This window comes from Rissa tridactyla, chromosome 2 (assembly GCF_028500815.1).
Source record: "Rissa tridactyla isolate bRisTri1 chromosome 2, bRisTri1.patW.cur.20221130, whole genome shotgun sequence".
Taxonomy (NCBI): Eukaryota; Metazoa; Chordata; class Aves; order Charadriiformes; family Laridae; genus Rissa; species Rissa tridactyla.
In genome coordinates, this window is record NC_071467.1 from 12865168 (window position 1) to 12886912 (window position 21745).

General features: G+C 45.1%; 1 protein-coding gene across 14 annotated transcripts in view; it reads left to right on the forward strand.

Annotated features, from left to right (window-relative positions):
• Nucleotides 1-1988: 1988 nt before the first annotated feature.
• The window catches only part of MTSS1 (MTSS I-BAR domain containing 1), a 128481-nt gene continuing 108724 nt past the window's right edge, over nt 1989-21745 (forward strand). For 5 of the 14 annotated variants that reach the window (XM_054189759.1, XM_054189763.1, XM_054189762.1 and 2 more), the window contains exons 1-3: nt 1991-2670; nt 18875-18936; nt 21658-21731. In XM_054189759.1, the coding sequence (XP_054045734.1) occupies nt 2599-2670; nt 18875-18936; nt 21658-21731 (208 nt within the window). In that variant the 5' untranslated portion in view covers nt 1991-2598. Of the gene's footprint in view, nt 2671-18874; nt 18937-21657; nt 21732-21745 lie in introns of all 14 variants that reach the window. The other 9 variants (XM_054189752.1, XM_054189751.1, XM_054189757.1 and 6 more) reach the window with 4 other exon arrangements.

Consider the following 21745-nt stretch of genomic DNA (forward strand, 5'->3'; position numbering starts at 1 on the left):
TTGCTTTATTTTTAGCTGTGTTATACTATAAACAAACAGAAATTTTAAAATATAAAATTAATAAACTCATTATTCTAAGTGATATGTACAATGAAAATTTAACTAAATAAATTTTGAAATAAAAACATTGGCAAGAAGAAATACTTTTCTGTTTGTAGTGTTTCGTTTTGATTTTTTGTCCCATGAATATGAAGTTTGTCGAAACCATTGTGTCCCCATTTTTCGTGACCTAGCACCTAGAACAGAAAAATATTCCACCTGACCAGTTCTGATGAGGTCGCTCCAGGTCGTGACTGGGTACACTCGAGTTACGGTGGTTCAGCAAGTTACTCGCCACAACCAGCGACGTGCACCGTTTCTCCTTTCAAATTTGCAAAGTAAAAAACCATCCTCTTCCATTGTATGCCTAATTCACTCATTACAATTTATTGAGGCTTGAAATGTTTCATTTTTCTGTTGTATACCCGTGTGCTGTTTCATCACCATATGAAGACTTGTTGCTTAATACAGAGCAGACAGCCCTCATTTACTAACTAAAGCACTAACGCAGTCCTTTAACGACAACCCTTTCGTTATAGAAGGAGATTTTTCTCCCTCCTGTCCCAGGTGCACTGTGCACTCTGCAACATTTTACGTTGGAAATTCTCATTCCCAGAAAGGAGGTTAGCCAAAATACTGCTTGTGCTAAAACAAGGATCATCCCAGAAACGCAGTGGCTGAAGTAAAGCAAAGTAGGCCACCACCCTTCCCTGCCGAATTGCTGGATGTGACCCTGTCCCAGGGGACCACTGTCACGCTAGTTACATGACGGCACCTGAAGCTCTGCGCCTGGTGAGCCGGTGTTGTCGTCACAAGCCACTGGAGACATTTGCTGGGCTCGTCTTTGGCAGTGAGGGTCATACAGAGCCACAAAACAAACAGCTGGGTCAGACCTGGGTGGGTGTTTCTTCTCTGCAACAAAGTGGGGAAAAGCAGAGGGGGAATTGCTACGGCAGACGGGGCTGGAGGCAGGGCCCCTGTCCAGCTGTTTCCTCCAGTGCGGAATTCACACGGAAAACATGCTCCATCACATGCATGTACCTAGAAAATGAAATGAAATGCTGAAATGAAGCAGAATGAGATGACATGCTGAAATGAAGCAAAATACGATGGCGCGCACACTGGCCCTTTCAGGCAGTTTGCAGGATAACAGGCACACGCCCTCCTCATACTTCAAGGTCTAAGGCTTATTCTTCCATACTTTTATACTTCTATAATTCCATATGTTTTCCTGGTTCTACACCTGGTCGTTACTACACCTGGTGGCGATGCAGCCCGTGTCCCCAGGAGCGGGGTCTCTGGGGTTGGCAGCGGCAGCATCTCTGGACCCCAGCTCTCCGGGACAGATGGGCAGCGCTTCGTTCCAGCGCAGCGGGGAGTCTCGGGGACCCTCAGCACATTTAGCTGCTCGTGTCCTGGCGTTCAGCTGACGCAGGAGCGTTTGCGGGACAGGAGCCGTAGCCTCTGGGTGGGTATAAATATGTAATTTTGATCACAGTGTTCTGCAAAATTTGGTGTGATGTGAAAACTGAATTACTTTAAAAAAACGTGTTTTATATAACTCACGCTTAAATATCGTCTTGCACGTGTGGGACAGGGTGAATAAACACACAAGCTGCGACTGACGCTGCTGCCAGCCGTGCCCCGCCAGCGCTGCATCTCCTGTTCTTGCTGAGAGCGTTCACCTCGAGAGGTTCTAAACCGGCGGGCGGAGGCAGACGATTTTCACCCAGAAAGAGCCGAATTTTGGGCAATTACTCGGGCGACTGTCACCAGAAGAAGAGCCCCGCCGCCGTGCGCTCAACCCCCAGCGGCGGGAGCCGGCCGCGAACCGGGGGCCGGAGCGGGTGACGCGGAGGGGCGTGGCCGGGGCGTGGCCGGCGGCGGGCGGGGGGGGCGGTCGCCGCCGCCGGGGGGGGGCCGGGTGGTTCCTGGCGAGGGCGGGCGGCGGGTCGGGCGCATTCGCCGCAGCCGGCTCCGCTGGGGCTGGCAGGGACCCCCGAGGCTGCGCCCTGAGGAGCGGCTTAACGCGCAATCCCGTCTCTTTTTTTATATATAGAGATATATATATTTTTTTTCCTTATTTTTTTGGGGGGGGAGGGTGTGCGTGCGCATCTGCCCAGCCGGCGGGCTGCCGCTGCCCTCAGCGGGCCGGGGCGGGGGTGGCCGGGGCCGCCGGGGCTCGGGCCATCGTGCGCGGCGATGGGCTTGGTGGCCACCGGTGGGTGGGAGGACGGTGCCCGCTCGGCTCTGAACCCCCGGGCGCTCCCGAGCGGGGCGGGGAGGTCTGTGTAGGCGAGGGGCGCCGATACCACCCCGTTTGATTTTTATTTTTTCCTCCTGTTTTTAAATTTTTAGAGGTGTAGGCAGACAGGGGCTCAGGTGTGTTGTTTTTTTTTATTTTTTCCCCTTATTGCCTACATCGGCTTGTTTCCCCCCCCTCCCCCGGTTTTCCCCCCCGCCCCTGAGGTGGGAAATTGGGGTGTCTGAATAATTTTTTTAGCTTAGTGGTGAAATTGCAGCGGTTTCTGCCTCCTCCCGTGTGCTCGAGCGAGGAAAATGGAGGCTGTGATAGAGAAGGAATGTAGCGCGCTCGGAGGGCTCTTCCAGACCATCATCAGCGACATGAAGGTAAGAGGCTGATGGCTCTGGGGGGCCCAGGTGAGAGGAGACCTCTCCCCACCTGCCCCGGCGAAACTTTGCCCCGGGGGGCTGGTGGTGGCGGGGTGACCCCCTGGGCTGCTCTTGGGGTCCCTGTCCCCAGCGCTGGGTGCGTGTGTGTCCCCCCACCCCGGTGTAAGCAGCCTGGGAAAAACGGGGCTCCATGTAGATGCTTCACCCCCATGGTTTGGGGCTTGCGAGTTGCTTGCAGGACACCACCTTTCCCTCCCTCCTTCCCTCTTTTCTCTGATCAAACATGCAAGCTGTTATCTCCCACCAGGCTCAGCATTTTCCAAACCTGTCTTTTTTTTTTTTTTTTTTTTTTAGTATCCCCCTCCTGTCCTCCTCCACCTTCTTTTTTTGTTGCTTCGGGCTGTCAGATGGTGAGCAGAACAAATGCAGCGAGGCTCGAGCATGGTGCGGAGGAGATGGACACAGTGCTGTCAGCCCTGGGGTGGGGCTGGAAAGGGCAATGTCAGGATTTCTGTGCCGTGCCCATGGGAAAAAAAAAAATAAATCATAAAATCTCAGCCTGGAGATGCTCAAAAGTTGATGCGTGCCTGGATTAAAATTGCCACTGGGTCGGTTACATGGTATTATTTTCGCGCTGTGTGTGCTGGTGGAGGTGGTGTTTGCTTCTTGCTGTGTATGAATTTTAAAGATCTCAAGTTGCCCGGTCTCTCCCCTCTCTGCCAGCCACCAGGAATCCCTGCCCAAGGGTCCCTTTGGGAGAGGCGCTCCCCATCTATCCTTGGCAGCCAAGGGCACTTCTGCAGGGTTTTCTTTGGGCGAGCGGGCGCCTCCCGCCCTTCGCTCGTGGAAATAAATCTCGTAAAAGCGTCGCTGTGTTCTGCCAGTCGTGCCTGCCCCAGACCCCAGGGCTTGGGGCGGCCGTACTGCAGAATACTGCAGTGTTCCCCCGGACAAGGGCAGCTTGTCTTCTCCCAGCGCCGGCTGGGAAGGATGGATGCCGTTGACGGGAGATGTTGAGGGACATGTCAGATAAATGGGGGGGATCGCTGTAATTGAAAGGCAACGAGCAGCAACCATCCATGCTGTGCTTCTCCCGGCCGGGGGCATGGGATTTCTTCGGGTGTTTTCATCGGCGGAGGGCTGATGAGCGGGGAGGGCTGCGGGAGAAAGGGCCACCAAGTCGTGGCGGAGGAGGAGGAGGAGGGGGTCTGCTCTAGGAAGGAGCCTGGCAGAGGTGAATGGCTTCTAGTGTTATTTTTTGGGGGGGAGGTGGAGAAGCTGTTCGCACTAGAAGTTATTTTTTGGCAAGGGTTCATGTGCACGTTCCTCTCAACAGATCTTAGGAGATGTTTAATTAAAAGCGTGGTTTGTCAGGAGCGGGCAGATTGCGGAGAGGAGGGGGAGCGTGTGTGTGTGTATCTGTCAAGACAATGCTGCAGTCCTGACAGTGCCGGGCCTTGGGCTCTCGGCCCCCTTGTATTTTTAATAGCGACTGCACTTCAAAATGAAGCAACAACCTCCCCCCAAAAAAGCAGGAAACGTTCACAAATCCTGGAATCGTTTCAGTGGGCTGCGCAGGGAACACGCAGGAGATGTTCTGTTCCAGATGAAGTGTGGTTTTGGTTTTCAGCACAGAGGGACACCCAGTATGTTTATTCTCTGCTTCTTTCCATAAGTGATGCAGTTGATTTTTCTCTCTCTTAAGCAAACGGGCCTTTGCTGTATGGATTTATCTCTTTTTTTTTTTTTTCTTTTTTTTTTTGCCTTTACACATTGTTGCTTGCATGGGAATGCTGCTCATCAGAAACATGTTTACATGAGCTTATGGAGATGGGCACAGGTGTGAATATTTTTTTTCCTAATCCTGCGTAGTAGTGGAACCTGTTTTGTGAATTGGCAATTACTTGGGGGGGGGGGGAGGTTTAGAAGGAATCGCAGCAGATCTTCAGCAGCGTGCTGGTTGTTAAGGTTAAAAAATAAATAAATAAATCTGGTGGTTTATTTAGCGTGTGTAGAACAAATAATTTTTACCCGTAGTTCACTTTGATGCAGCTAATGCTGTACGGCTGGTGAGATGCACTAGGATTCTCCGTGAGTTGCGCGCAAAGGAGCGTGGCAATTTCGAAGAAAAAGTAGCTATTTTTTGACAGCTAACCAGAACCTTTTCAACCAATCGTACCTATAGTAGTAAAGTGAAAATTAGCATTTTAAGCGCTGTTTCACGTAGTCAGGTCTGCGTGGGCAGGCTCCTGGCAGGATCTCGGAGACGTTGCGTAGGAGTCTGCCCACGCGTACCCAAGCGCTCTCTCTGTGCCTATTTCTCATTGCCGGCTGCGATCCAGGCCCCACATGCCCTGCGGTGCTGAAGGCTTTGTTGCAGCATCCGCCTGCCTTTTTTTTTTTTTTATTATTTTTTTTTTTTATTTAACTAAATAATTCGCAGGTTCTTCTTATCATATGTATTGCTCTGCCTTAAACTTCGTTGTAAAGATGGCAGGGTTAATCAACAGCGTATTAAAATTACTCTGAAGTCTTGCCAGTGGATGCAGATGGGTGCTGCAGCCGAGGTGATGAAGCTACAGTACGCGTGGACTGATTTCTTTATTATTTTTTTTTCCTTTGTTCACATCAACACAGAACTAGCTCAGGTGTACCTGTTGTTAATTTTGAGCTCCTTGATCTCGACAAGGTTACAGGAACTGGAATTACAGTCCTGAGTAATGTGATTGTTTCCATTTGCCTCCGTACTGCGTTAACTTTGCAACTCAATGAGGGCGATACATGCTGGTATGACTAACGCATCATATTTTTTGATAGCACAATTATATTTTGCTGGCTGAGGTCTCTTGAACCACTTCTAATGTTTTCTCCAGATACCCTAAATTTCTCTCCATCCTCTAACAAAAAGAATGTTGTGGTTAATGCTCGATGAAATAAGCTCCAAAATAATACAACATTAAGCTGACTGATTTAGAGAAACGATGTTATGGAGTTAAATATAAGAATGGCTAATAAACATGCCATTTATACAGCACTTTTAATGTACATCTGGACCTTCAGTCTCCCGACAAGGGAAGTCCCTGTCTTCCATGCAAAACAAGGGTCGCATTTGTTGCGTGGTATGTGGTGTACACGGTGACAGGGTTGTTTGGGAAAAGTCCACAATGGGAATTGTGCTTGGCCATTGCGCTCCAGAATTGGGCTTCGATGCTTTGAGATTTCAAGATCAGATTAAAGAATCATAAAGGTGGGAAAAAGTCTGCCCATCCCGTCCTTAAGTTCTGGTCCATTGTCAGAGCCCCTGGTGTTTCCTACAATACATCACCGAGTACGTGGCACTTAGAATTTGTTACGCTCTTACGCAAGATCTTTTTTCAAAACAATCAAAGTTTATAAAAGCAAAAATAAAACATGTATGTCCCCTCGGAGGAGTAGTTTCGTGTGCTGCATGCAAACGGCTTCTCTTTGAAAGCGTCATACTTTCTGTAGCTCCCTGTGGGAAGGGAGTATTTGATCTGAATGGTTTGTAACTCATTTCTGGCAATTGAGAAATGAGATGCTGTAATGTGCTGTTAATTTCAATATTTCTTGTAGTGCAAAGCAAATCAGTGCAGATAATTTTTGGGAGGGCCTGTTGCGGATGGGTTTCAAAAGATCTTGTCTTCTCATGCGGAGCAGATTCTCTTTAATGCTGCTTTTCCTTCCGAGTCTTGATTTTACATTCCTTTTAATTGCATTGTTCTCTGCTGTCTTGAAAGAAAAACGAGAAAACACCTCTGAAAACGTTGAAATTGGCAGTGTTTGTAGTTCATCATTTGCTTGATGCTGGTTCTTTTCCTTTTTGTATGTGCTTTATTTATCTCGCCTCTTCTGCCAGCGTGTGTTTTGGCAGGGCAGGGGCTTGGGGTGGGCTCGGCAGGAGGATGAGTAAAGAGCAGTGGAACCAACACAGGTTGTCTGTGACTTCATTTATACCAAGTGGAAGGATTTACTGAATTTTGGTGGCTCAGGTGCGGATTACCAATTGGTCTCCCTCATCTCCCCCCGTGTGAGGGATGTGCAGGTATGAGGGGGGCTGCAAACGTCGTCCTGTTGGTGAATAAAAACAAGGTTCCCAAAGGAGGAGTGAAATTTCAGAAATTCTTTCAGTTTAAGTGTATGTGCCTTATTTATAGTCATTTAGCTGAAAACTCAACAAAATCAACCTTTTGCTTTTGGCAGTAACCTCTGCTTTGAGGCATCTTTGCCTTCAGCCGTGCAAAGCTCTTGGTCAAAGCAGAAGAGAAAGACATGAACATATGGGCTTGAGAAACATTCATGTTTTTGCAGCCTCTTATCTCCAGTTAGGAAGTGACCGGTGAGAAGCAGCATTTTAATCTTGCTTTCTGTGGAAGATGGAGCCGGGGGTGGTCACATCAACGATTAAGAGCCATTTGTTAAGCAGGCCTGATTGGCTTGCGAGGGATGGCCGTGTGCTATTCGCACAAATAATATAAACTGAGTGGGGAAAAAAAATATTTGTTGGCACAAATAGAAATGCTGACACAGTTACGACAGCAAGTACAGCTGCAGGTCCTCTGCATTTGTATTAATCCAAGGGACAGCCCACATGTATCAGAGAATCTGGGCAAATTTGGTTTACCCTGCCATGTCGTAATACGACTGCTCTTCTGCAGCTGTGCTTTATTTGAAGCTTGGGATCTCTGTGGAGATTAGGAATGTTCAGTTCAATGATTTTAAGGTCCAGTTTCAATCCAGCTGTTGAGATTGATAACTATTGTAAGGAAAAACAAATGTTTCATGTGCAAGAGAAAGGTACAGGCTTGGCGAGGAGAGGGCGTGCCTGTCCTCCCTTTCCCACGCATCCTGTGTTCCACTGGCATGTCCCACGACAGTCTTTAGGGCAACTGATTTATTCCAAACCTAGCGAATTGACGTTTCTTCCCCTTTCCCAAAAAGCATGAAATGAGTTCACGACCACTCCACACAGCTTTTCTTCCCATTTTTTTTTTTTTCTTAAAGGTTTTACCACCAAGGCATTTTGGGCTGCACTGATTTCTTACTGCTGCCGCCTCCCAACAACCTGCCTGCCCCAATGGTTTGCGTACACTGAAATTCCTTGCCTTTTCTAAGCAGCTGCAGTCTCTTACTGTAAATGTCTTGGAGGGATTGACGTGCAGCAAAGGCTGAATGGTGGTGCCGGAAGACAGCCACTGCTTGCCTGCTTAGATACTGGGCTTCACGCAACAGGGCGTCGCTGGGAACGTGCTTACAAATAATTTATTTTTTTGGGGACGCATTCTTGACCCAAAGACTCTTGTGGGAGTGTTAACAATTCATACAACTGCCAAACCTTCGCTACATAAGTGTGTACGGGGCTGTCTTCGTCTGTGGCATAGCCAGGGCAAGGATTTTTAATGTCTTGTAAGAGTCCTCCTCTTGGACCTGGCAGGACGCCAGGGGCTGCATAATGGGGTTTGCGAGGTTGTAAGCGTGGAAGGAGTTGTGCAGCGCTGCGTGAAACACAATTGACTGAACAAATGTCGGAGGACAAGAAGTCTGTGTAATTACAGGCTCGGCGCCAGTTAATGCCTAACAGAGGGTGATAATTCAGGAGAGTTTGCTGCTTCCTTCCTCAGTTCTGGGTGCACATGAGCTGTACCAAAATCTTTGGTATAAAATACCTAAGAAACCCCAAATTTTTTTGCTATGTATGTTGTTGGTTTTTTTTTTCTTTTCTTTTTTACCCCCCAAAATATAGAAGTTGCTACGGTTGATGGAGTACTCCTGTGAATCTATAAATAGCATCTTCTGCTTAACAGCTTGTGTGTTTTCAGCTTCTGAAAAATAACATTCATGGTCTACCCAGAGACAGTGTGGTCTTGAAGATGAGGAGAAAACAGTGCGTGGCAGAGAGCAGAATAGGAACTCTATCCAAAAAGGTTTTTTGGTCTACTTCAGGGCACGCAAAGGTGGGTACAGAGGGATTTGAGTTCGTACCACAAAGAGGCTACTACAGAAATGCATTTCACCCTCCAAACGTATGTTTTCCAAGTCAAAATTATGTCTGCCTTGATGCTTTAAGATGCCGAGCACTGCCCTGTTCGCTGGCATCTGTGCTGACCTTCAAGGACGTTGATTGACTCCTTCCTGCTGGGCTGTGAGATAGCTGGAATGCTGAGATGTTTCGAAGGACTGGAGACAAAATGTCTGGTAGCTTTGTGGTTAAGACCATAGCAGCTTTCATCTTCAAAGTACTCTGTGTGTGACTTAGAGACAAAGAATGGCTCCCATTTTACAGAAAGGCAAGCTATGGCTGCAGGTTCAGTGACTTCTACTCCTTTCCCTTAGGACAAGAAGGAATTGAGTGCATCTAGGGCACAGAGTTAATGAGGGGATGGTTTTTAAGCTCCCAGTATAATACATATTTCTGTCCACACATACGCACCACTTTGTTGTTCCTCCTTAAGACATATTGCTGTTCCCCCCCTCCCCGTGGTAGCCCAGTGTTTGCAGGCAGAAGAGATGACATCTACAAATGACTGATCAACTCTCAACACAAGTGTCTTGAACTCCTCTTCTGTAACTGAGATTACAGGACACCTCAGTTTCTTAGTGGAGAAGTCTGACTGGAGCATCTTAACCATAGGCTGGTAGATCATGAAGAATTTGTCCGTCTGTCTTGTGAGGTTCTGTGAGCTCTGTTTTTTTTCACTCATCTGCTCGACAACCATAAGTGTTGTGTAGGAGGTCATTTTAATTCTAGGATGCTAGCTGCATCATTTAACGATTCACTTTGGATATTTTTAAAAAGAACACTTGTAGGAATGAACTTGTGTTGGTGTGTACAATGCTAGCAATGAATGTGTAATTAGAGAGATTTGGTTCATGGTACGAAAAAGCTCACGTTTGTTCCTGTTTTTTCTTCCACATAAACTGCCACCATGCTTCCCACCCAAGCATGAGTGTGTGGTGTGTTTTTTTGTTTTGTTTTGGTTTTTTTGCTACATAAGTCACATGCACGCTTTGTAGTGTCTGTGAAGCCCTTTGTGTAGTGGCTTAATTTGGGATTTTTTGTTAATAAAGCGTTATTTGTAATGAGATGCCTCTGAACAAAATCGTCCATGAGGAAACCTCGTGGTTGCTCATTGTCCATGAGCAAAGCAAGTGTCTAACTTGGAGCTTGAAAGGGATTGTTTCTCTTCTCGTGAGTGAAATGGAGAGAAAGTAACCTGGGACAAGTGTAGTTGGCACTTCACTGTCTGGCAAGAGTCGAAGTTCATAAAGCATTACAAATTTTGCTACCTGGCTGCTGCCTTTTTCCCAATGAGGTGCTTCTGTGGTCAACTCAGATGCTTGTCAGAACTTTGGCAACAGATACTGCCACTTCTTGGCTGGAGGTTGCTTTGACTGCTTGTGTCATGAAGATTGTGTTGACATGAAGCAATAAATGCTCAGACATGAAAGTTTCTCCTTGCTTGGGAAGAAGTGATGGGACCACAGTAGTGTTGGTAGCATTACCAGCATGGAGCGGTTGGCTTGAGGCTGTCCTCTGTAGACATTAACTCGAATGAGTGCATCCTGATATTTTAATTATCTTCGTTTTGATTCAGCTGAAATATTGTGGGTTTATAAAATAGCTGCCGAGTATGCACGGTGGCCGCTTAATGATTGAGTGGATGAAAGGCGGTATTGATGAGTCTCTGAGGAGAAATCTGCTATTCGGGCTTGCAAACTTGTTTAGACCTGCAGGGAAGAATGTGGAACTAAATGCTTCCTCTGGAAGACTACTTAATGTCCAGCTTTTTTAATGTAGCATGGGATAAAAGGTCTCTAGAAGCTGTGGCTAGTTGTTTCCCCCCCCCCCTTGTGAATAACTTCCTGTGTTTAGAGAGGGAGAGATTGTATGTTTATGCATGATGTATTTTCTCACAGCATGAGTATAACTTTTGTTTGCTAATTACCTAATCTTGGATTTGAACCACTAAGTGGCTGCTTTGGAGCTGAGTTTCTTCATCTTACAAACTATGAAACTGGGCTGTGGATGGTACACATTTGACGTGGGCCTCCTTGCTACGTCAGCAGGGACCACGAGCCGGGCTGTAAGCCAGGATGCCATGCAGCGACCGAGGGGGATGAGTTTTCACAGGTCCTTGCTGTTCTACAAATCGAAGCCACAGCCATGGGGCAACTGGTATCCTCCACTGACAATGTTTAAATATGGGCTAGCGCAGTGCAGGCTTTATTATAATACAAATTAAAGACTCTACAGCTCTAACAACAGAATGGTACCAGGCTTAGGTTCCCTCCCCCTTTAAATGGTTAGTAAGGCCTAATAAATACCAATGTTCTTGCTAAGAAGCGTTGCCTTTCAGTGCTCAGGCAACTGGGCGTTCTTTAGAGTTCTTCAGGTGGTCTTGGGAGTGTAGAAACAACTGATATCTGTGGGTTTTTTTCCCCAGTGGGGTGAGTACTCTTTCCTGGATTTTTCTGATTGGAATTAAGTCTTGACTTTCGCAAGATATTATGCCATTATCTGTTTTTCTCAACGTCCTAATGCTCTGTTTAGGCTGAAAACCAAACAGTTTTGAATATACTAAACAAGTGGTTCTGTGATGCATAGAAGAAATATCTGGTTGATAGTTTTTTTAATAGCGTATGAGATGTCTTCAGTAGTGTTTTGTTGCATAATTTGCAATGTTGTGATAATGTATCACCTTGTGAAAGCAAAGCTTGGCATGCCTATTTATACTCTGCATGCTGAGGGAAACTCGTTTCTAACCCTGCCGTTCCCTAAACAGGTAGCAGAAATAATGGAAATAGATGTATGGATACAAGGCTTTGATTTTAATTATCCCCACTTTCTTTCCTGAAGGGTAGTTACAGGTTAAATGACGTCTTAATCTGATCTTTGACGTGCTTTTACTTTCACTTGCATGCACTACAATCTCTCAAACCCTGAGTCTGTACCTGTCTCTTCCGTTCAGTCTTGCGTGTGTTCAGCTCTCCCTGTGAAATCCTGTAAAGTTCCTGTCTTCTCTTTATCTGTTGATGACTTTTCATTCCTGGCCCAGCAAGCGTTCCGCATGAGTTGGGAGACCCTTTTGCTGCTGGAGTTAAGCTCAAACTTCTCCTGTGCACGGCAATACCTTTATCTTAGGAAGACAGAAGGGAATTTGCAGTCAGGTGGTCCCTTTCTTTGCCTTGTGTGAGTATTACGCTTTTCTAGAAGACCGCTATATAAATGTGTACTCTTCCTTGAAGACTTCCAGTGAAAGGAAGCTGCCTGACCTTTCAGAGATGCCTGTTAACTGGTTTTATAATTGGATGGATTGTCCGACCTGAAACTTCTCAGCTGCAAGTAAAACTGATTGTTTCTTGTCCTGCACCACTGGAGAACAGCTGATGGACTACATCAGTTTATGGGATGCTCTTGAAATCAGTATTGGGACTTCGTTGATTCAGTTTGGATTTGAATTTAAGAAATAGAGGGTAGATTTATATTGGACATAAGAATTTTTTTTACAATGAGGGCAGTGAGGCAGTGAAACAGGTTGCCCACAGAAATTGTGGGTGCTCCATCATTGGAAGTGTTCGTCTTCAGTTTGGACAGGGCTTAGAGCAACCTGATCTAGTGAAAGATGTCCCTGCCTATGGCAGGCAGGTTGGACTAGATGATCTTTAAAGGTTCCTTACAATCTAAACCATTCTATGATTGTGCATATTTGAAGTGAGGTAAATGAACCCAAAGAAGTCGTGGAATAGGTGCTGTGTACACTTCTGCGTCTTTTTAAAAAGTGAGGTCTTTTTTGCCAGCAAAATTTATGTTTCAGGCTCTTCAAAGATTGAGACTATTCTGGTGAGTGACTGGGAAATAGATGCAGCTTAGAAAGCTTCATGAATCAGGCTCTTAAATTGTTTATTTTTTCAACCTAGAAAGAGGCAGAGCCAACAAGCAGATTTTTTTGGATGGAGAAGAGCAATTATGAACTTTGTGTAAGGCGACGTTCATTCTCTGCCCACTTGTGTGTTGCAGGAGCTTTTGTGGCTTACTAAAGGACTGGGCAATCCTATTAATGAGTCATGGACTTGGCTCAGTCTGTGTATTGCACAGAGGAACCTATTAGTGTTTGGTAGCGCTTTGTAACTCTTGCAGTTGTGGCTGCCCAAGTGCCCTTTTCCCCAGTTGACTACTGATTCTTTTAGAAAAAAGGAAAAACTTCCAGTGCCAGATGTGAGCTGGGAAGGGAAACTGATTGTCAACCATTGCATCTTCCCATGTGTTGAGACATCTGTGGCCAGAACCCTTTTTTTTTTTTTTTTTTTTTTTTTTTAGGCTGTCATTGTTTTCCTGTCCCCTTCCCTTCCCAACTTTTTCCTGTTTTTGCCTGTTGAAGGCCCCTTGGAAAAGTGCTGGTGTCCATTTGCAAATCATATTTGCTTATCCAGGCCATTCTTTGTGTGGAACATCTGTGACTTTGTGTGGTGTCTAGCACAGTAAAGCCTCTGCTACTTGGAGGTTGTGTACTGAATGCCACAGAAATGAGATGTTCATAATAATCCTTGTGATTCTGATATCTGATAAAACAATATAAAAAAACCCTTTTGTTTTTGGCATAATTTACATTACAGGGTTAGGAGGATACGTACAGGAGCAAAGTTACAATTTTTGTTCCAAAGGTAGATGTATGGCATTTGGATGTGTTACTAGGGTGTGAAGCTCGATAGCAGTGATGTATGTCTGGGACTCAGCTTTTTAGCTGGTCATAGCTGAACGACTACACTGAGGTGGAGAAGTCCTAACTCCTGTAGCTTCTGTAGTGTTTTTTTCCCCATTTTATTGAAGTCTGCAGATAGTTGTTGTTCATTACTCTTCTGAAAGGCATACAGCTCTTGCTTTGATAACTGGTGAGATAAAACCAAGGCACTGCCTGACCGGTCCCTTTCTCTCCTACCTCTTTAGCTGGAACAGCCAAAATTAGATTTGGAATTTGCTTCACTGTAGAACGGCTCTCTGTTTCTTTCCACCTGTCCCAAAAGTTTAGATGGGTTGTTGCTGTGAACAAGATACCAAACTCTTCCTGCTGCCTTTGTACTCGATGTCCCAGCAAGAGCTGATAATAAGGCTGAAAAGCCTCTCTGATAAATGAAGGCACTTAAAAGAATGCTGTCAAGGGTTTTTAGAAGATGTGATGTGTCTTGTCTGTGGGAGTTGGGGTGCATGGAAATAAATTATTAAAGGAAGTGTCTTTTGCTCTTAATGGAAAAAGAAGAATCATAACTTCTTAGCAGAAGGAGTGACAGAACAGTTTTAAACTGTCAAGACTGCTGATACTCAAGTTGTAATCTTAAATAAATACAACAATCTGGGTTCCTATTCTTGCCGTTAGATTTAATCAATAACAATTTCAGTAAATATGATCCTTTGCTGCAAGTCTACCCTTCCTTTATTGAGAAATTGCTGAGTTTCTTGTCTGGGTGTCTTCTCACTCCTACTGCAGGATTGCTGGCCTGAAAGCACGGGGAAAAACAAACTTCAATAAATCCCTTGTAGAGCTGTGTGGTGTAGGGTGGCTGTGCTCGTTTGTACCCACACACACACAAAGAAGTTCTTCATCCATCCAGGGTTTAAATGCTCCTTCCAGAGCTGCCTGTTGGTGATCGTTGCCTGCTCTTCCCTTATGTGCTGGGCTGACCTTGGCCAGCTGACCATCCAGACGGTCTTCTCCTCAACGGGACAGAGGAGAAAATTAGGTAAAAAGCTCATGTGTTGAGACAAAGACAAGGAAATCGCTTACCCGTGTAAGCCAGCCAGTCGTGAGCAGACCAGACTTGACTGGGGAAGATGAAATTTATTGCCAATTAAAATAGATCTGAATGGTGAGAAAGACAGACAAAAATTTAAAACATCTGCCCACGTCCATGGGTCTGGATGTCGGATGGGATGTCACTGAATGAAGGTGGTGTCCCCTCTCCTTCCCACCCCAGCGGCAGGCATGGAGGACGCGTCCCCAGGAGCCGTGGCCATGGAGGACGCTGTCTGGCTGGACGCTGGCGGGTCTGGGTGTTGGTGTCTGGCATTTGCAGTCGCTTTGCCAGCTCAGCCTGGTGCCTTTCAAACACTTGCTGTGGTACCTGTCCCTGAGGGAAAGTTGTTTCATGTCCCTAATTGCGGACTGGCTACATGGGTGACGGGCACGAGGCACCATTTTGCTTTTCAGCCCGGAGGCGGAAAGGTGTTTCCCTGCTTGCGTTCGGTGTAGATTAGCTGGAGCTGGGCCCTGGGATCAGGTGACTAATCACCTATAAACCGACTAATTAAGCAATAGGGTAGGATAATGGCATGTTATGGCTTACCGGTGACATCCCTCGGCAGGTGAGCAGCCGCGGGCTGGGCCGTGCTGAGCAGCTTGAGGGGACTCGGCGCCACGGCGTGCCCCACCATAATGGTGAAACACCCGTTTCATGGAGCACACGTCAAATTTCTTCATCCGACGGTGAAGAAATAGTTGGGCACAAAGTTGTTTTGGGGGAAATAGTCCCCGGATTAAACCATTAATGATTGTCAAGAAAACCATTTAAACAAACCCGCACTGTAACCGATTTCTATTTTAACCCATGAGGAGCTAAAAAGAGGATTCGTGACCCAGATTCCTATAGTGGCTCTTCTCCGAAAGGGGCTGGAGGTGGAGGAAGCCTGCTGCTTTCACAGATAGTGCCAGGACCTGAGTAACCCTGACATTTAAAGGGGAGAAAATTGATTTCCTTCATCAGCCACTTGAAATCGGAAATTACAGAAGGTGCAGAGGAGGCTCTGGGAGAGACAGCATTTAAAAATACTGTGTTATTGCTGTTCGAAAGTGGCTTTATGTCGCAAAAGCACTTACACAAAGACGTCGAATTCCACCTGCTGTTTCTTTGTGTTTAAATTGAGAAAGTAATACATGTCAAATCAAGGATGAAGCTTTACGGCGCTCTCAGTGTGTGGTTTCTACTGCCGTTACCATTTCTCTTGATGGCTGCTTTGACAAAAGCAAGGAACTATTATTGCAAACATGGAGGTGAGACTTGGAGCAACAGCGGGGCTGCCGTGCTCAAGGTGACACCTGAAGAGGCCTTGGAGAAGGAGCTGCTCCCCGGGGTACCGGAGTTTGGGTGTTTACAGCACTAGTCTGATTCCTCTGTCACATCCTTGGTTTGTGCCCATGAGCATCACTAAATGGCTTCATGCTTCCTAGATGCTGGAGGTGGGATAAACCCCCCGGTTATTAGGTCCTGTGAAGTGGTGGGCATTGTGCACTTCTGCTGTAGGTGGGAATCATTGCGGGGGTTTGGTTTCAGCAGGGATGTGGTGGTGGACGTGTGTTTTGGAAAAGCTCAAAAGGGATGACAGATTTTATGTGCAAGACTTGTGTGTTACTGAGAGAGAGATGAGCTTGTGGATGTGGCTTCAGCAGGGAAAAGTGAAAGCAAATGCTATTGGAACACAGATAATATAAACTCCTCTTAATTTTCAGCTGAGTTTATTAGAGAGAGTTCAGAGTTGGCAGAAAACAGATCACGATACCGCAAGCTGAGCAGATAATGCAGGAATTCGTGTCACTGGTGCAAAACTGCTGAAAGGTTTTCTTCAACAATTGAAAAAAAAACCCAAACGGAACAAAAAACCCCAACAAAACCCACCACCGAAGTTATTCATTGAGGGACATTTTTTTAAAAATGCTGCAACTTCCTACTGTTCAAAATGGGATCAGATGCTCTTGGCCAGTGTGGGAGTGCCCAGGTGAAGAGATTGCATTGTTTTCAACCAAACAAATACAGTAACTATTTAAGTGAGCTGGTAAGCTTATTCACGTAGGCTTGGCTTAAAGGGAAATGCATGGTGACTATTCCAATTAAAAAAAAAAAAAAAAAAAAAAAAAAAAAAAAAAAAAAAAAAAAAAAAAAAAAGGAAGGTGTTTTCTTCCTGAGCTGTGTTTTGATAGGAGTGTCTTAAGCTTCCCTGTGAAGCAGCTAAGCGCCAGGCTGGTGTCAGTCTCCTGCATGCCATCAGGCACGTTTAGCTGGATAATACACCGCCGAGATGGAAACATAATCAGGCTGCTTTGGTATCCTCCGCTTGCCGGCTTGCGTTTTGCTCAAGAATCCAGTAAAGCCTTAGGCCCTGCTGTTAATTGTCAGGGCTTTCAGGGCTCCTGGCATACACATGCATAATGCATATACGGCATGCAGATAAACACTGGGAGACGGGGTTCGGAGTTAGGGATTTCAGTAAGACTAATAGGTTTAAGGAAATAGCATTTATTCCCCGCCCCCCCCGCCTCTTTCAAATAATTGGTGGGTTTCTTTAATTTTTTTTAAATGTCTGACAGTTTTTACTTAGCACAAAGCACTTCATATTCTAGGTCTTGCCACCCAGATAACTGCTATTTTCTCTTTCCCCGTCTGCATTTCCCCCTGGCTCCCTCATCTGTAGGTGTAACGAGGTGTTATGAACACCTGTTTTACTTTGGGGTTTTTTGGTGTTTTTTTTTCTTTTTTTTTTTTTACCTTTTAGCAAAAAACCTGCAACCCTTGATGAAAAATATGTAGAGTACCAGTTAGTACACTTGACAGTGGCCTTAACGGCAGCAGCTTCTGCATCTGGGTGTATCGTGGCACTGCCCAAGCCCTGCTGTGCACTGACTGTGTGGGAGGCGCACACACGACCCCTCTGCAAAAACATCGTATTTTTTCAAAATACGATAAGTAGAGAACATTAAATTGCCACCAGGGCCAGAGTTGAAAGGCAGGCTTGCCTTTGGTTTTAACTCCAGGTCTCATTCCAGTGGATACCCCTGTGGTGCATGAACGTCTGGGAGATGCCTTGGGGGGGTGCACAAAGGAGCTGGAATTTGGCTGTCGGCTTTTGGGGAAGGAGCTGTCTTTGCCCCGCACAAGACGTGGCCTCTCATGGCAGTGTGGGCAATGGATTTTGTTTTACTTACAAAAAGCAGACAGGTTTATCGGGCTGGATCGAGTTTGCTACAGGCAACTGCGCTCGCATGCAGCCTCTTCCAGTCAGAGCTGGGGTAATGTTAGCCTTGAGGATCTGCCTTATCTGGGTTTTATTGTGTCGTTGCTCTGGTAACAGCAAGTCTTATACCTTTGTTAAAGGAAGCAGGGATATTTTATTTTACTCTCTAGACTCCAATCAAAGGGAAATTTTGAGGTTTCTTCCTACTATATGGCTTTTGCTGTTAACAGAAAACTTGCGCTTGCTCTGCAGGGAGCAAGTTAACCTTTTTTCGGTCTAAAAAGGATGACTTTTTTACTATAGAAATCAGCACTTTTTTTTAAAAAAAAAAAAAGATCAGAACTTGCAAGCATACTTGGTGTCCATATTCTAAATGAAAACCTGTGCTTTTAACACAATTTTAAAAGTGGGGGAAAAAAGGTTTACAGGAAACTTGAAGTCAAGAAGAATTAAACCTTCTTAAAAACTTTGTGTACACCCAGTGCTATGCTGCTTTATCAGCTTCAATTCAGAAATCAGCTCCAAGGTCATTTGGGACTGTTTTGGAAGTAGATCTTGCAGTTACATGACAGATGTTGGGAAAGTTTGTTGTCTTAATGGCCACTGTGCCGTTTCGGTGCCCGATTGTTGATTTACCTTGAGACAGCGTTTGAGGTGGTCTCTTGGTCAACACAGACCTTTATTGCAAAGGCTTCTAAAATAATTTTATTTTTTTTAAAAAGAGGATGGGAACCTGGAAATGACACAGAGAATCCATTTGTAGAGAAGAACAACTAGGATCCTGCCTTTGGTTGTGGCAGCTTCTCTGTACGTGTTGTTGCAATAACCTATCAGAAGTGGGGTGTTAGGATTAGTTCTGCTGTACCCACGTGTGAGGTGTTTCTTTCCTCTGCTTCAGTTAAAATCCCTCTTCTCCCCCAGTGTTTCTAATTGGAAAATCTGTAAAGCCTCCTCAGAGGACCTGCTGTTTCATTTGGATTCAGAACCAGTTGACATCTTGTCTCCTTGGGACTGGTGTCCAAGGGTGTGAGAGACAACTTGCTGGGAAAATATATTTTGGTGTTAATGGATTAGGATTTAGTGAAGTCTTGGTTATTGTTTTACTTCTAGTTTCATTTGATCTGGCGTATCAAAACCGGAATGCTCAAATTAAGTATTCATTATTGTGTTTTGTTTTTCTTGCAGGGGAGTTACCCAGTGTGGGAAGATTTTATAAATAAAGCTGGGAAACTGCAGTCTCAGCTTCGGTAAGTTTTGCGTTACACACAGTCGTGATCCCCTCCAATTCCTTGTGTGTGCAAACATAAAGGTTAAATGCAGCTTCTGCTAGGATAATTTGCTAAGCGTGTCCTAGTCAAATTGTGCATATTTTATAGTCAACACCCATGTATGTACTTTTTCACGTACTACTACTGCTGTTTTAATGTATTTAGGAAAATACATAATCTACCACCAGCTGTACATAATAAACATAAAATGAGCTAAATTTCATGGTTTCTAATGGAAAATTGGAAAGACGGTTCATTGCTGTTTAAACACACGTTTGGAGTTAGCCCTATGTTGTCCGTTATTAGTGTAGAATACAGCAGGTTTATATTAGAAGAGGGCTCAAAATATTAAAGAGTCTTAATCTTAACAGTGCTTTCTTCTGCCTTAAAAACAAAGGGAATTCCTGTGCTGGATCACTTATTGGTGATTGTTAAAACTTACGTCACTGGGGTATACGTTGCAAATGACATTCTGGATTACTTTATAAGTGCCATATGTATCGCACTCAGACCGATTCTGCTATCGCTGGAATTCATTCACTTGTAAAATTTGCTTTTGCTAATATGAATCCAAGCTCCATTTCTTCACAAGTCTCCCTGAACCACAATCTCCGCTGTGCTCTCCAGAGCATCGGCATGTTTGTTTTTTTTTTTTTTCCCAGCAGCAGTGGTAACAGGCATGGTTATCGGCGCTTTATTTTGCAGTTCTGTGTTGCATTGTGAACTGTTCCTGAAGAAGTGAGGGTTTAGGCTCGTTTGCCCTAAACAACTGGCATATGCTGTTCTGCCGCTGCCGTGCCTGAAGTACCACACTTGCATGTGGTTTTTTCTTTTCCAGCAGTCATGTCACATTGAGTGCGTGTGGAAGAAGCAGAGGAAGTAGTGAAAGAAGAGAAATGGAGAACTTTCCTAGCCCTTTGTACTCTTTGTACGCAGGCCTTCTGGGAAGGCATGAGGGATAGTTTTGTTTATTTCCCAGTCCTGTGGTGTTGCATTCAGTCAATGTAGTATTTTTCTAGCTACGGGAACATGCAGGCAGGCAGCTTGAAAGCCTGTGTTTGAGGATTTGCTGTCCGTTTCTAGCAAATGTGAGCTATTTGCCTCTGGTTCATTTCTGTGTGCTCTGATAAAGGAGAGCAGATGTCATCTGAGCCGGAGCCAGGTCTTCCTGGCTCTTGTTACTGGAGAAATGGAACTTTGTTATTAGCAATATAATTAATAATTAACAACATGGTACACGAATAACAGCATGACCCACAAGTTTGGAAGATGAAGAACACAAACACTGTTAAGGAAAAGCCCAGAAAAGGTTATCTAGTTCCAGGGCTGATTATTGCTAGCTAGTTGTCTGGGGTTTTTTCCCCCCTCCCTTTAATCTCCTGGGCATGTGGAGAGTCCTTATGCATTTGGTTGGTCCTCTCAAGCCTGGGGTTTTTTTTGTGTTCAAATCTTTTGTGCTGTCAGTAGGCCATTTATTACGCTGCCAGTTATGTCCCCCGTATCTTGAGTATATTTGGAGTGAGACTTGCATAAAGTCTGACCTAATTAAGCAGTCCTGTGGTCTTTCTGGCCGAGGATCAGCTTTCCTGCAGGTCTCCCGGGTTTTTGGAGTCTTGAAACAAAGTGAAGTTGATGGTCCTCCTTCAGGATTTTGCTTGGAGAGGCTGACTGTTACAGTCAGGAGAGGAAATCAGAATTATTGGTAGAAAAGATGTGCCGAAACAGAACTACGAGGTAACTGTGGAGAGGGCACAGTTGCACTTTACCTGTAGAGCCCTGGCCTACTTTCACGTAAATTGGGTCAATCAGACTATACACCCATCAGAAATCTGGTACTGACCTGAGCTGTTTAAGGCTCTAGGGCCTGCTTATGTAGAACAAACGTGTTCGGAAAATTGTAACTCACGTTTGCTGTCCACTTGAAGAGACATGTGGTCTGTATGTGCTTTCCAAACCCGGAGGGAGATGGGGCTAGTGGGGTTGATGCTTTGGATTGTGGAATTTCCGAGATTGCTAGTGTACCTCTCGGGAAGGGACCTGCTTGGAGGAGCAGTGTATCAGAAAGGCTTGTCATTTTTTTGTTTATCTTTTGGGTGGGTTTCTTTTGGGAGATTTTTTTTTTCTTCTTCTTTTCCATCTTTCCCATTTGCCCAAGAACTCCGGACCAGTCTGATTTCCAAGAAGTTGTTATTTTCTGTTTCAAGGGATGCTTGTGCTCCTCAGATGAGAAATTCAGGAAAGTGTTTGGCCAGGATCCTAGATAAAAGGATGGTCCTGCATGCTCATTCTTAAAATACACATGTTCCTTGGAAATAGCAGTGGCTGTAATTTGTGCACTAATGGGTGCACTATAATATATGTTAGATTTGTTTTTCATGTTTGACTGCTTAATGTTGGTTCATCAGAGGAAATCAGCTAGAAGGGGGTTGGCTGTGCTCTTTTGAAATAGCACCTGTCCTGTCCAATTCACAGCGCGGAATTAGTGTGGCTGCCTCCAAGTCCATAGTGCTAACACAAAGCAAGGAAGGGATTAAGATATGAAGGAGGGGAAAGGATAAATTCAGATATAAAAGAGGATATTTTTTTTGTGGTCTCTGCAAGTTCACAGTGGTATTCTTTACAAGCCTAAATGTTTTTGGCAATAATTAAATAGGCAGCAATGAGACACTGCTAATGTTTTGTTATCTGTATGCATTTCAGGACTACAGTAGTAGCAGCTGCTGCCTTTTTGGATGCCTTTCAGAAAGTGGCTGACATGGCTACTAATACACGTGGTAAGCAGATGTGT